Below are 16439 nucleotides of genomic sequence, written 5' to 3'. Positions count from 1 at the left end.
CAGAGTGCTGGAGAGTCAAAAAGACCCGAGTTCAAATCCAACCTCAGACACTTACTAACTGTGTTCTGGTATAAAAGTCACAAGCACTATTTGCCTCCATTTCCTTATCTGTAAGTTGAGATTGATAATAGCACTTATGTCCAGGATTGTTGTAAATATCAAATGAGATGAGTTTTGTAAAGTCAGGTAGCGTAATAGCTAATGCTATTATTATATTAGGTATATAATAGCTAATAGCTGAAGCATAATGGTACATAGTAGGTGATATGTAAATACTGTTAGTGTAGTTAGTTTTATTCGTTATTATTATTATTAATATTTAACCTGCCACACATTTCATGTATTACATATAGGCTCTACATCTATCACTCCTAGCCAAATGGTTTTTTTCCTCACATCATGTTTTCAGTAACCAAGTAAAAATCGTAGTATGTTTCAAGATTTTTTGTCCTTCTTTTCATGTTTTTGTACGTAGAAAGATACTATCTCCTTGTATTTAAAACAACTATGACCATAAAATGTTTTTTTTTCTTGGCTTGTGTCCTTTTTAATAAGGATACAGCAGAGCTGTTTTTTGAAGATGTACGTTTGCCAGCAAGTGCCCTACTTGGAGAAGAAAACAAGGGCTTCTATTACCTCATGGCAGAGTTGCCACAGGTAAGATCAATTTGCATTCATACTGTATCATATACAGAGGTATGTATTCCTACAGCTCTTGGTATATAGTCCTACCTCTGTATAACATTTATGTGAAGTAAAACAGGATTGATTGGAAACTTGGTGGATGCGAAAGGCGTGTTTATATTCACTTTTATTGGTTTTAACACCTGGAAATTCATGTTCTAGGTTAAAAGGATGTTTGAGGGAATATTTGGGCAACTAGAATTGAAATGTCAAATATATGGGAAGGCAGAGTCAAGATGGCAGAGTGCATCAGCATTTTTGCCTCTGAACATACCTGTTCTCTAACAACCTAGGAAGAACACCTTAATGAATTCTGTTTGGGAAAGCTAAGAAAAGTAAACAATTCACAGTGCTGTGGTGGAGGCAAGACAGACACATTCTGGTACCCAGTCATAGAATGACAAGCAAGATAAACACCAGGGCAACCTAGGAAGAACACCTTAATGAATTCTGTTTGGGAAAGCTAAAAAAAGTAAACAATTAACCTAGAACAGTTAAAATAAATAAAACTAAAAATAGTTTTTAAAAAGAGCAAAAAAAGAGTACATTGAGCTCCATAGAGACAGCGCCGGGGCAAGAAAGTCGTCAAAATGGGCAAAGGTGATCCTAAGAAGCCGAGAGGGAAGATGTCGTCGTACGCCTTCTTCGTGCAAACCTGCTGAGAGGAGCACAAGAAGAAGCACCCGGATGCCTCGGTGAACTTCTCAGAGTTTTCTAAAAAGTGCTCAGAAAGGTGGAAGACAATGTCTGCTAAAGAGAAAGGAAAATTTGAGGACATGGCAAAAGCTGATAAGGTTCGTTATGAAAGAGAAATGAAAACCTACATACCACCTAAAGGAGAAACAAAAAAAGTTTAAGGATCCCAATGCACCCAAGAGGCCTCCTTCGGCATTTTTCTTATTCTGCTCTGAGTATCGTCCAAAAATCAAAGGGGAGCATCCTGGTCTTTCCATTGGAGATGTGGCAAAAAAATTGGGAGAAATGTGGAATAATACTGCTGCAGATGACAAGCAACCTTATGAAAAGAAGGCAGCTAAACTGAAGGAAAAATACGAAAAGGATATTGCTGCATACCGGGCTAAAGGAAAACCTGATGTCGGTAAAAAGGGAGGAGTGGTCAAGGCTGAGAAGAGCAAGAAAAAGAAGGAGGAGGAGGAAGATGAGGAAGACGAAGAAGACGAGGAGGAAGATGAAGAAGATGATGAGGAGGATGAAGAAGATGATGATGACGATGAATAAGTTGGTTCTAGAGCAGTTTTTTTCTTGTCTATAAAGCATTTAACCCCCCTGTACACAACTCACTCCTTTTAAAGAAAAAAAAATTGAAATGTAAAAAAAAATAAAAATAAAAAATAAATAAAATAAAATAAAAAAATTAAAAAAAAGAGCAAAAAAAAAATTAAGGAACCAAATAAACATAGTAGTGGAAAAAATGGAAAAATAAATGAGAGCTAACCAATAAAGTTATGAAAAGAGAATTACTACCTTGGTAAAAGAGGTACAAAACCTTCCTGAAGAAAATAAAAATTAGAATTGACTTAGACATCGTATTTCAAGAGATTACGAAGAAAAACCATGTACGTATCTTTGAACCAGAGGACAAAGTAGAAATTGGAAGAATCTACTGGTCATCTGAAAGCCTCCTGAAACCTCCTGAAAGAAGCCCCAAAATCTAGAATTCCCAGGCCAAGGAGAAAATATTGCAAATGACCAAAAAGAAAGAATTCAAGTGCCAAGGAGTGGCAGTAAGGATGGCAGAAGATTTAATAACTACCAAAATTAAGGAATGAAAGTCTTGAAATATATCCCAGAAGGCAAAGGATCTAGGATTACAACCAAGAATAGCTTACCCAGCAAAACTGAATATAATTCTATGGGAGTGGGGAATGTATATTTAATGAAATAGCGGACTTTTAAGCATTCCTGATGAAATGACCAAAGCTGAATAGATGTGACAAACACAAGACTCAAGAGAAGAATAAAAAGGTAAAGATGAATGCGAATTCATGAGATACTAAAAAAGGTTAACTGTTTACATTATTTTATGGAGAAATGATACATTTAACCCCCTTCAGAACTTTATTATAACCAGGGGTTTTAGAGGGAGTCTAATTAGACAGAGAACCTAGGTATGATTATATTTGGATAATCTCAAAAGAATAAAGGAAGGCTAGAAAAGAGGAATACCCAGGAAGAGGGGGAAAAGGAGAGGAAAAATGGAGATATACATAAATATACATAAATGGGATCTACAAGGAAGAGTTCATGTAATTGGAAGGGAGCAGGCAACACTTGAAACTCACTCTTATCTGAACTGATTCAAGGAGGGAAGAATACACATAAATACATTGTTAGGTATAGAAATTCATCGTATCCTGTAGGAAAGTAGGAGGGAAAGGGGTCAAGAGAAAAGGGAGAGACTTCCAGAGGTGGAGCCATGATGGTGGAGTAGAGAAGCATTCATCTGAGCTCTCCCAACATTCCCCTCCAAACATTAAATTAACACTACAAATAGAATTCTGGAGTAGTAGAGCCAACAAAAGACCAAAGTGAGACATTCTTCCAACCCAAGACAACATAGGAGGTTGTAAAGAGAGATCTGTGACGTGCCCAGAACTTGAGTTGAAGAAGCACCAGTGGTGTAACTAGGTTGTGGTGACAGAAGCAAAGGGAGCTCTCAAGCCAAAGACAGTAAGGGACCTGGCAGCTTGTCAGAAAGAGACTACAGAGCACCTCTATGCTAGCACTGGACACAGGACCAGATGTGATTTTCAAATCCCAATGCTTATACCCACTTCTGGGTCATAGTTCGAGCAAAGGAGAGGAGCCCTGAGAGGCAACTGTTTGGCAATTCCATTGCCTATTTCTACTTTGAGTCACAGTTCAAGAGTGAAGAGGAGTGAAAGTCCTGATGGTATCAATTCCAGCCCCATGGGATCAGGGACCATAAGGAACAGTATTATTTCCCATCCCAAGGGAGCAGGGACCTTGAGGAGCAGTAACAATTGCAATCTCAAGGGATCAGGGACCCTTCCTGGATAAGGGATCAAAGTATACTCCAAAAGAGCAGTGATGACATCTCTCCTCAAATCACACCACTTGGAAGCACCAAAAACTTCCCAAACCCCAGAACTAGCTCCAAAAGGAGCAGTGCAAAAAAAAAAAAAAAGTAACCTGAAACTTGCACTAGAAGAAGAAGTGGGGAGAATGAATGGGGTAACTAACTTATCTGACATAAATGAAGCATGAAAAAGCTATTATAATGGGAATGGGGGGAATGGACAAAACTTAAACCTTACTCTCATCAAAGTTGGCTCAATGAGGGAATAATATACACGTTCAGATAGATATAGAAATCTAATTTACCCTATAAGGAAGTAAAAAGGGATGGCAATAATAGAAGGAGGAGGGGGAACTAACAAAAGGGAGGTGGGAATCAGAAGTAAAACTGGAGAAGGTGGTGATCAGAAGTAAAACACTTGTGAGGAGGGAAAGGGGGAAGGTAAGACAGAGGGAAGATAAACAAGCAAAAAATAGCATGGAGGAAAATACACAGTTATCATAACTATAAATGTGAATGGGATGAACTCACCCATAAAACAGAAGCAGATGGCAATGTAGAATGAAAACCAAAATCCTACAATGTGTTATTTATAAGAAATACATTTGAAGCAGAGAGATACATTCAGAGTAAAGGTAAGGGGCTGGAGCAGAATTTTTAATACTTCAGCTGAAGCAAAGAAAACAGGTAGCAATCATGATCTCAGACAAAGCAAAAGCAAAAATAGATCTAATAAAGGAGATTTTTAGAAAAGAAACTATATCTTGCTGAAAGGTACCATAGATAATAAAGTCTCATCAGTACTAAATATATATGTATCAAATGGTATAGCATCTAAATTTTTGAAGAAGAAGTTGAATGAGTTTCAGGGGGAAATAGATAATAAAACTGTAGTAGTGGGGGGATGTCTCACTTTCCTCCCTCAGAACTAGATAAATCTAATAAAAATATAAACAAGAAAGAAGTTAAGGAGGTGAATAAAATTCTAGAAAAGTTAAATATCATAGATCTAGAGAAAATTAAATGGGAATAGAAAGGAATGAACCTTTTCTTAGCAGTACTTGGCACTTACACAAAAATTGACGATGTATTAGGACATTAAAAACCTCACAACCAAATGCAGAAAAGCAAAAATAGTAAACACATCCTTTTCAGATCTTAATGTAATAAAAATTATATCCAATACTAAACAATGGAAAGAGAGATTAAAAATTAATTGCAAATGAAATAATCTAGTCCTAAAAAACAAATGTGTCAAAGAACAAATCATAGAAATAATCAATAATTATATTTTAAACAATTTCAAAAAGAGAATGACAACAATGAGACAACATTCCAAAATTTGCTGGATGCAGTTAAAGCAGTGCTTAAGGGAAAATATGTATCTAAATGCATAAATCAGTAAAAGAGAGAAAGACCAATGAATCAGGCATGCAACTAAAAAAAAATTATAAAAACAGCACTTTTAAAAATATTTTTTTGGTTTAACACCAAAATGGAAATACTGAAAATCAAAGGAGGGATTAATAAAATTGAAAGTAATGGAAAAGGAAGGAGGAGGAGGAAAAGGGGAAATCATATTAAAGGGGAAGTGATCAGCAACAAAACAGATTCTTAAAGAGGGGACAGGGTAAAAAAGAAGGATAAGTATAATAGAATAGGATGGAGAGAAATACATAATTAACAGTTGTAACTGTGAATATGAATGGGATGAAGTCATTATAAAATGGAAGAGGCTATCAGAATGGATTAGAATCCAGAATCCAATAATATGTAGTTAGCAGAAAAATACTTGAAACAGAAGCTACATATTAATTTAAAATAAGGGACTGGCAGAATGTAATGTGCTTCACCTAAAGTAAAAAAGTCAAGTGTGGCAATCATGATCTCAGACAAAGCAAAAGCAAAAATAAACCTAATTAAGAGAGATAAACAGGGAAACTACATTTTACTAAAAGGCATTTTTGTGTGGATAATTTTAATTATATTAAATTTAAAAGGTTTTGCACAACCAAAACCAATGTAGTCAAAATTAAAAAGAAGCAAGACACTGGGGAAGAGGAGGATTTTTTAGCAAGGTAGTCTAATAAAGGGTCTCATTTCTCAAATATATAAGGAAATTACCCAAATTTATAAAAAAAAAAAAATAAGAGCCATTCACCAGTTGATAAAAGGTCAAAGGATATGAACAAGCAATTTTCAGAAAAAGAAATCAAAGTTACCAGTAGTCATATAAAAATGCTTTAAATGTTAATAATTAGAAAAAATGTACATTAAAACAGCTCTGAAGTATCACCTCATACCCATTCTATTGGTAAGCTGAGAAAAAAAAGAAAATGACATACTGGAAGTGATATGGGGGAAATAGGTAGACTACATTGTTGCTGGAGCTGTGAACTAATCCAGCCATTCTGGAAAGCAATCTGATCCAATTCAATTAAGTGCTTGTTATGTTCCAGATACTGTGCTAAGTGCTGGAGTCCAGTTACTAAAAAGAAAGACAGGGAGCCTACATTATGATATGGGGACACACGAAATGAGGCAGGAAAATTGGGAGGAGGGAAGGGACACTGGAGGGTTCCATTAGTTGAAACCAGGTAAACAAACATAGGATACCAAGTGGGATGAGCTGAGAGTCCCTATAAAGGAAAGCACTGGAAGGAGATTGGTACTCTGCCCTCCAGACAATCAGAAGGAGAGGAGGCTGAGGGATCAATCAAGGCTTGAGTTAGGAATATGGTGGTGAGATTAAAAATGATGAATTTATCCTAGTCAGGACATCTTGTTGGGTGGAATTGAAGCAGTCAGGTCAGCAGATGCAAGGTGGGATGAACTGAGAGTACTGTTTTTGCCCACTATAAAGGAACACATCAGGATACTCCACCTTCTTGCACACCAAAGAGAAGAGGAGACTGAGGGAGATGGCATATGAGAAAAGGTCTCATATATGTACAGAAATATTTGTAGCAGTCATTTTTGTGGTGGCAAAGAGTTAGAAACTGAGGAGATGCGCATCAACTAAAGACTAGCTAAACACATTATACTAGATGAATGTAATTGAATATTGTTGTACTTTAAGAAATGGTGAAGGTAATAGTATCAAAAAAAACAGGGAAAACTTGTGTGAACTAAAAGAGAAGTAAACAGAGCAAGGAGAATAGTTTATATAGTAACACTGTATTGTAGACATAATCAACTCTGAAAGACATAGCAACTCTGATCATCACAATGACCAACACAATTTCAAAGGACTCGATGAAATATGCTGTCTATCTCCAGAAAGAGAATTGATGGACTCAGAGAGCAGGATGAAGCCTATTTCTTTATTTGCTTTTTTTTTTAGAATATAGTTAATGCACAAATTTGTTTTGTATGTCTATACATATTTGTAATGGGCTTTATTTTTCTTGCCTTCTTACTAGGTGAAGGAGGAAAAGAATTTGGAACTGAAAATGAAATTTAATTTAAAATATCAATATATGCTTTTTCATCAATAAGTGTTTCTATCATATTTTAAATAAGGAATTAAAACTTAAGCTATAGCTATAAATATAAAATGATTTTGTTTTGTTCCACAAAAGGATCTTTAATCCTAAAACCTGGATTTCCAGTCAATATGACTGTAGAGAGAAATGATGGAGCAAATTAATCTGGTAATCCTGGTCTCAGTAGTTTCAGAATTATCTGGAGGTGATTTAACGGCACAACAATACTGTTACTGCTACTCTAGCTCATAGAAAACTTGGCAATGATGAGATAGTAGAGTGAACAAAGGGCAGAATTTGGAGTCATGTTACTTGTGTTTCAGTCTCAGCTCTGCCATGCTAAATAGTAAACAAGGAAAAAAATTCTTCACAATGATATTCAGTCAACTCAGTAATATTTTTATAGCATAAAGCAGAAATGACACATGACCTGTAGGCATCTGTAGTGTACTGGAAAGATCACCGGAGCTCCTGGAGTCAGGGGACACGTGTTCAAATGCTACTTCTGCTTAATATATGACCTTGGGCCCATCACTCTTTGGGCTTCTCTTTCCTCATCTGTAAAGACAGAGTTGGGCTAGATGACTTTAGGGCTCCTACAACTCTAATAAAAGATTCTGTGTAATTACTGCAAGTATGATACATAAATTAGAATATAGAATTTAGATCTGGAAATGTCTACTTAATAAGGTGGTTGGCTATCTTAACCCACCCTCCTCATCTGACAAATTAACACACTGAGTCCCAAAGAAGTATAGCCCAAGATCACAGGTGGAGTCATTAGTAGAGCTAGGATTAGAACTAGGATGTTCATTGATTCCAGATCCAGCCCTCTTTTGTCTCATGGTGGCTGCCTATAGGCCGTGTCATTTTTGATTCATGTTTTGGAAGTATTGTTGAGTTGTTTAAATGTCATGATACAATATTTTCCCATATGTTTAAATCCATGATTATTCCTTTAAAAACCATGAATTAGCATAAATATAAATAGCCACATCATCGGCAGTCCTATAACAATAATATGTTAATGAATCCATGGTTTTATTGATATTGCTATTAATTCCCTTGGTGGAAATCTAATCTAAATCTATCCGTGCTTTTGCAAAGGACTATTCTGATATCTCATTATAACATGAAGGTGATCCTGGGTTCCTGAAGGCTATGCCAACCGACTGTAGATTCTGGCAAGTTATTATATACATGAGAGATTTTGATCTAAGCTAGACAATAAGCTGAATCTGTGGTTTGAGGACCAACATGGCTAAATATAGAGACCTCATCACCAGTAGGTTGGTCACTAAGCGATCCTTTGGCCATGGCAGCTATGCAATAATGACTGTACCCAAATAAAGTAAATATTTTTTCCTAAAAGAAAAACAAATCTAGGTAAAACCAGTTTAAAAGAGATCTTGGCTATAGACCCAATTAAGTAAAATCATCTTAGGGGTGATTTAATAAGACTGAAAATGGAAGGAGGAAAATGAAAAAAAAATGAAAATGGAAGAAAAATAGAAAGGATCTAGAAGGATTTTTATAAGAGACACTTTTAACCATCGAGAGTAGGGAGCCACCATACTTGGACTCTAACATCACAGTCCGTAGATAGGCTAGGAATAACCCTAATGAGGAGGAAAGCAACTGGATTAGACTAAATGTTTATAGAAAAGATCCATGCTGCAGGTAACAAAATTGTAAAGGTGTTCAGGAAAGGTATCTGTAGATTTGAAAGGCATGGAGGAAATCTCCCACCTTATTAATACCAAAAAAACCAAAAACAAAACATCAATTGAAAGAACATCAACAGTTCCCAACCTTTAACTCTTTTATCATATGCATAACATTTTATGAGAATAATCTATACATAAATTGATGCATTTTATCAAGGATATTTTTAGGGAATAGACAGGCCTTTTAAGTGCTGTTCAATAATATTCCACAGTACTTTAAAAGGTCAAGATTTGTATCAGATTGCTAATCTAGAAACTCTCAGCTAAATCATATTGAGTGACATTTCAGCTCTGCAAATAATTAATATGGATAAAATCATTTTCTTAGTTCAAATTGACAAAGTTTAAGCTGTACAGGGTTGGACTCCTCTGATCTCTTTTAGAGTTGATCATCCTGTAATGATGACAGTATTCTTGTTTTTTCAAATATAATAATTAATACTTACTATAGTACTTTAAGATTTACCTTATATACATTTGTATGTATTTATATACATTATTTCTATTTTAAAGATAAGGAAACTGAGGTTCAATGACTTTGACCACATATACCATGTTAATAAATGTTAGAGACAGAATTAAAATAAGATGTCATCTCCTGAAACCCAGTTCAGTGTGCATTCATTCCATGACACCACACTGCCTCTCAGAGTAATCACAGAGCAGTACATGTTGGTAGAAAGGCAACTGTCATGTTCTGACTAGAACAAAGCTGTCCACATGTGAGTAGTAAATTTGGGATGGGACTACTTCCAGCACAGCCCATGGTCAAAATCTGCCTGTGGATCCTTCTGTGCTGTGAGACAGAGGTTAGCCTGTGCATTCTGGGTTTCTTCACTTCTCCTCTGCATGGGTGATCAACATGTGTTCCACGGGAAGCTTGATAGATCAAGACCACACTTTAGAAGCAGATTGTTAATGAATACAATGACAAAAAGGCAGTATAATCATAATTGACTGACAGTCCACAATAGAGAAAACTTTCGTTGTTCTTTAGCTAGTGACTTAACCTCTCTCTCTAGCATTTGACCCTGTTCTACCACTTCAAGATAATCTCTTTGGGAGTTTTCATGACATGGTTTTCTCTGTGCTTTCCATTTCCCTGCCTGACTACTCTGTCTCAGGCTCCTTTGTATCTTCATTGATATGCCTATTAAAAGAGGTAGAACCCAAAGTTTTGTCTTGGGTTCCTTTTTTTCTTTCTCCGTACTCTCTTTACTTGTAACTTATCACCTCCAGGTAGTATAGTTAACCACCACCATGCAAATGCCTCCCAGATCCTTATTACCTCTGGAAATTAATACAACTCTTCTATTTGACATTTCAACCCCTTCCCAAAACGACCCCGACTTTTCAGCCTTATTACATATGACTTGCCATCATACACTATATGATCCAGTCAAATGGGCTAACCTGATGGCCCCAATACCCAATACTCCATTTCCTCTCTCCATGATTTTGCACCTTGGGATGTAATCCCTCTTTGCCTTCATCTCTTAGGATCCCAAGCAGACTCAATTAAAGTGGTACCTTCTAAATGAAGTCTTTACTGATCCTCTCAGCTGCCAGTGTTTTCTCTAATAAAAAGTCTTCTTGTCTATTTTGAAACCATTCGTGGTATCCCAAAAATCTTAGTGCAGTTTTAAGCTTATTAAAGTTTAGTAGTTGACTCTTGAGACCAAGTCCTGTGTGCATTCTTGCTGAAGTGTTAGATACCTTAGCTTTAATAATTATTTAATATTTGCAGTACAATTTTATATTATCTATTTTATTATTAATATCTAGGTTATAGTAAAGAATTTAAATAAAATTAATGTTTATATTAATTTTCATTAATAAATTGATAAGTTCTTTAAACCAATTAAAGCTTAAAACTTAAATAAAACTTTTGGGACACCACATATATGTACATATTCTACCCACCCAGGGAATGTAAGCATCTCAAGGGCAGGAGCTATTTCAGTACATATATATATATATATATATATAGCGCACAGTGTTTGGCACATAGCAAGCACTAACTAAATAAATGTTTGGGCCACTAGGTGACGCAGCAGATAAAATGCCAGGCCTGAGTTAGGAGTGCTCATCTCCCTCAATTCAAATCTGGCCTCAGACACTTACAAGCTGTGTGACCCTGGACAAATCACTTCATCATTTGCCTCAGTTTCCACATCTGTAAAATGAGCTCTAGAAAAAAATGACAAACCATTCCATTATCTTTGACAAGAAAATCTCAGAGTCAGACATGACTGAAAAACAACTGAACAAATAAATATTTATTAATCAAGTGCAATATGCGTTTGATTGTTTTCATCCATTAATACTTACAGTGAATCCAAGTGCAGTGTTTGAATGGGGGGGGGTGGGGCAGGCAATCTTATTCCAGATACATACATACATATTCCAGATACTTGCTTTTGCATCATCAGTCCCTAACACAAGTACCTAACACTCTGTAGGCATGTAATAAATAGTTGTTGATATCATATGGAGTTTTTCCTATATGGCGTGTTTTTCTTCACAAATGCTAAAAAAAAAATTAAAGCATTCTGAGATCTAGTTATTACAGTTATAAAGATTATTTTGTGGGGAGATTACATAATTAAAAATTTTCTCAAGTAATCAGAATTATGTTGAGTCCCTCTCTTGTTTACAGGAAAGGTTACTGATTGCTGATATTGCCATTTCTGCATGTGAATTTATGTTCGAAGAAACTAGGAATTATGTCAAACAGAGAAAAGCTTTTGGGAAAACAGTTGCACATATACAGGTAAGCTTAGATCGAGTAATTTTGAACATCTTACTCTGTGTTTCTTATCATTGTTGGATGTTTCACCATGCTATGAGTCCCTTTCTGATGTTAGATGGTTCAGTTCTAGTCAGCCCGTCAAGTGAGCTTGAAGGACAAGGCCCTGTAGTAGTCAGCAGTAGTCAGCTACCAGAAAACAGGACATGCAGAGATGAGAAGTATGGTTTCTGTATCTCTGTTTCTAGCCACCCTCATTTGCTTGAATTTACATTGCAGTAACAGCTCCAGAAGAATTGTTTCAGACTTTCAGATTGTCATTACCTTCTTCAGATATGAAAATCAATAATAATCACCATTTATGCAATGATTGCCAATGGCCTATTAAATCAAATGAATGATATAGTTCATTTTTAAAGAAATCATAAGTGTCAGATACAGCAAAACTATCCTTTATCTTCCCTAAATACATTTATTATATTTATATATGAATATAGGAGTAACCTTTATCTCCCCTAAATACGTTTAATTATTTATAAGTGTATTTAGGGGAAATGAAGGATACTTTTGCTGTATATGACACTTACTGATCATAATTTCTCATCCCTAATTTGAAGAAAATCATGAGGATCCAAGAATCTAAGAGGTGGAACGGTCCTCAGAAGCCAGCTAGTCCAATTTATGCCTAAAGAGGAATACCATTACAACAATGTGCTTGACAAGTTCTTTCTTCTTTGGTTCAAGTTCTTCTCCTGCTCTTTTTCCTATACAATATCCAGTGGCTCCTTCTTACCACCATTGCAATGTGTAATTGGTTTTCCAGCCACAAGTAGAGTCTTGGTGAATCCAGGCATCCACAAAGAAGTCAGAGCTTACCTGGGTGTCTTACAATATGTCCCACCATTATAGTTGGAGAGCATGTTTTCTTTATCTTTGTAGATCTTGAGGCAGAACAAGTAACCATTCAGTAAGTGTTGGAATAGTTGAAAGAAAACTTTTTCAGTCATTTTATACTCTTCAAAACCTTCCACTGACTCCCCATCATCTTTCATTTAGATTATGTTCCTCCCCCACATCAAAAGCTCTGATTAAGCCATATTTTCCCTAAATTACTATGCTGGGGTCTTCCCTGCAGAGGTTGGGGATGTGGGTGTGTAACATTACATATGCTGTCAGACTCAGTCAGTTTTGCTGTACAGCTTTTATCCTCTTTTTTTAATTTTATAATGACTGGCTGTGTAGGGAATAGATTCAGAAATCAAGGTGTTATTAAAACCAGAAATATCCATTGAAATGTGAAATGTTTTTTAAAATGAAAAAGTGAGTTAGGCAACCTATGACCTATGACCTAAGATTACAGTAAGATGAGAGAACCATAACATTTCTTACTCTGATGCTTTGCTTAATGTTTAATAGTAAGGAAAACAACTGCTTCTGCAGCGTCTGGATCGCTTCAAGGCTTTTTACTTGGGTGTTTACTTTCCTCACAGATCTGTGCACTCATCTGCATTCTCTTACACAGTGCAGAGAAACCAAAAAAAAAAGGTTGAAGAGGATGTATTCAAGAGCATCCGATGCTAGAAAAGGGCCAAGGGAAGTGAGGCATGAGAGGAGACCGTGACATACATCTATGTGTGTGTTTGTATATGTGTCAAGTGTGATCTTAGAGGATATATTCTGTGCTCCTTGCGGTGTGCAGGTCATCATTGACAATATGTTACGGCACAGGAGTACCAGTGCTGTAGTCTGTAAGCAGCTATCTGTGGTTCTTTCAGCCACCCTCAGTTTTGTTCTTATGGAGGTTCTGATATTTTTTTCATGAACATGTGAGTACCATTGTAAGAATATTGGTTTCTCTAGGCACCTCTCAGGGTTCTGTCCTGGGCCCTCTTCTTTTCCTTCTCAATGTTATTGCACTTGGTGTTCTCATCAACTGACATAGATGCAATTACCATCTCTATGCTGATGTTTCTCAGATCTGCTTATCTAGGCCTGACCTCTCTGCTGACCTGCAGTCTCCAACTGCCTGTTGTGTATCTCAAATGGATTGTCTTGCAGACATCCTAAACCCAGCATGTGCAAAAAGCCTCTTATCTTTCTCCCCAGACTGACTCCCTTCCTAACTTGCTTGTGGTTGTTGAAGGTAGTGCCATTATCCCGGTCACCCAGACATAATTCTCTACTTCTCATTCTCTCACCTCCCCTCCTCTACATATTCAATCTGTAACCAAGTCCTAGCAATTTTACCTGGTAACATACTCTTTTGTTCTCCCTTCTTTCCTCATCACCTTGTGCCCTATGTTGTAGTTGTTGAGTCGTTTCAGTCTTATCCAACTCTCCATGACCCCATTTGGGGTTTTCTTGGCAAAGATATGGGAAGGGTTTTCCATTTCCTTCTTCAACTCATTTTACATGAGGAAACTGAGACAAACAGTGACTTGCTCAGGGTCACACAGCTATTAAGTGTCTGAGGCTAGATTTGAACTCAGGTCTTCCTGATTCCAGGTCCAGCTCTCTATCCACTGTGTCACCTAACTGCCCAGATTATTGTGCCCAAATTATTGCAATAGCCTGCTGGCTGATCTCCCTGCCACACCAGTCTACCCTCCACTCAGCTATCAAAGGGATTTTCCCAAAGAACTGGTCAGATCATGTTACCCTTCCTCCAAACCCCACTAATAAAGTCCATTGGCCTCTATTACCCCTGAGAACAAATACAGAATTCTTTTTCGGACATTCAAAGCTCTCCATAACCTGACTAACCCTCCCCCAACCTTTCTAGTCTTCCTACACCTTGTACACTTTGCTCTTCCCCGCCCCACTCCCACCCCATCACCCAACTTTGGACATTTTCACTGGCTGTTTTCTCTGCCTAGAATGGTCTCTTCCTCATTTCTGTTTCTTGTTTCTGACTTCCTTCAAGTTGCTGCTAAAATCTACATTACTTCTAATACTTTCTTTCTGTTGACTCTTTCCACTTTGCCTTTTTATAGCTTATTTGCATGTTGTCTATCCTATTAGATGGTAAGTTCCTAAGGGCAGGGACTGTCTTTTATGTTTCTTTCTATCTACAGTACTTAATACAGCGAATGAGAGACTGAGTTTGTGTTCTGAGGAGGAGAATCCTATAAAGATTTTATTGGCAACTGTGTGAGGGACAGATTAAAGCAGGGAGAAGTACACTTGGAGGCAGGAAGATTCAGTAGGCAGTGATTGCAGGAGTCAAGGCCTTAGCAAATGGTTGAATGAGGACTGTGAAGGAGAAGGAATAGTCAAACATTAGCAAATGTTTATTGTCAGAATGAGGAAGATGGGCTTTTGGGCCAGGGAGCAGGCTGGGATTATGAAATGCCTTGCAGTTCACTCATTTCTTATTCAGTTCTAGGCCCTCTCACTGTCTATTTGTAGTACCCATCCTAGGTAGATATTGTATTAAGATAGATATGTACAGTAGCAGAGGTCAGATTAAAAAATGACAGTCATTCCAGGAGACTGGTATCTGGGACTGTTTCCTGGAGGATATGGTAGTAGCCTAGAACTTGAAGAATTTAAGATATGAAAGGAATAAGGGGGCATAGATAAAAGAACTATCTCCTTGTCTTTACATTTCAAATAAATTGAGCACTTTTGTTGTGGTTCTCTCCCCCATGCACTATTCTGTATTCTTCAGATAAACAACATATTCCCCTCTATTCCTCCCACTTTCTGAGACTAGTGACAAATGATAAAGCTAATTAAACGTAATCGAGGCTCTGTTCTCTCCTTGTCAAAGACAAGCTGTCCTTCCCTGCTTCAAAGGGTAACTGTAGATATCTGATAATTTATCCAAACTGCTCTTTATTTTCTGCTCTATATACTCACAAAAATTACTGGTAATTAGAGTCTATTATAACAAAGCATGTTGTAATGGAAAGAACCCTACTTTTGGAGCCAGGATCTGAGTTCAAATCCTATTTCTGATGCTTACTATCTGTCTGAATTTAACTTCCCTAGGCCTCAGTTTCCTTCTTTATAAAATGTGTCCCTTGTATCCCTTATGTCCCTCCTAAATCTATAGCTGTGGTTCTAGGATCCTATGGTTCACAGAAACTTATCTGTGGACTAACCTGTGCCTCTTCATGCCCTAACTAGAAATAACAGTCAAGCTTCTTTATTTGACCTAGACACTAAACTTTGTGAGCTATGTTTTTTGTGTGTGCTGTATTTTAAAATAAGTACCCCAAGTGGACAAGATAAGGTCAGGGAACAACTGATAGTTTAGCTTGTCCAGGGAGCAGGAAGTATGAAGAGTAGTCACATAAATAAGGTTCAAAAGGTAAATTAAAGCCAGCTTGTATAGAGTCTAGAGTAAGAGACTGAGTTTATAGTTTGAGAAGAATCCAAAGGTCAGACCCATAAAGATTATTTTGGCCCCTGTGTGAGGGATGGATTAAAGAAGGGAGAAGGGAGTGGCAGGGAGACTAATTAAGAGGCTACTGCAGGAGTGAAGGACTTGGCAAATGATTGAATGAAGACTGTAAGGGAGAAGAAATAGCCAGTGAGGATTTGTGAGATTTTTGTCCTGGAAGGGCAAGTTCAATGATGATTCCATATTCAGAAACAAGGAAGTTAGAGGAGAAAGATAATAAACTAGTGTTTCATTATGAGCTTTTGAATGGACAGCTAGATAGACATATCCAGTGAAAATGTGGAAATTCAATACTGGAATTCATGGGAGAGACTGTAGCTCTCTG

The 16439-nt window shown here is 37.0% G+C and overlaps 1 protein-coding gene and 1 pseudogene across 2 annotated transcripts in view; both read left to right on the top strand.

The window, feature by feature from the left end:
* The window catches only part of ACADL (acyl-CoA dehydrogenase long chain), a 43374-nt gene that overhangs the window by 13217 nt on the left and 13718 nt on the right, over positions 1–16439 (top strand). For both annotated transcript variants that reach the window (XM_072617464.1, XM_072617465.1), the window contains 2 exons: positions 556–657; positions 11617–11730. In XM_072617464.1, the coding sequence (XP_072473565.1) occupies positions 556–657; positions 11617–11730 (216 nt within the window). The remainder of the gene's footprint in view (positions 1–555; positions 658–11616; positions 11731–16439) is intronic.
* LOC140509688 (high mobility group protein B1 pseudogene) lies at positions 1260–2083 on the top strand (annotated as a pseudogene).

This window comes from Notamacropus eugenii, chromosome 6 (genome assembly GCF_028372415.1).
Source record: "Notamacropus eugenii isolate mMacEug1 chromosome 6, mMacEug1.pri_v2, whole genome shotgun sequence".
NCBI lineage: Eukaryota > Metazoa > Chordata > Mammalia > Diprotodontia > Macropodidae > Notamacropus > Notamacropus eugenii.
This window is presented reverse-complemented; position numbering and strand designations above follow the sequence as displayed.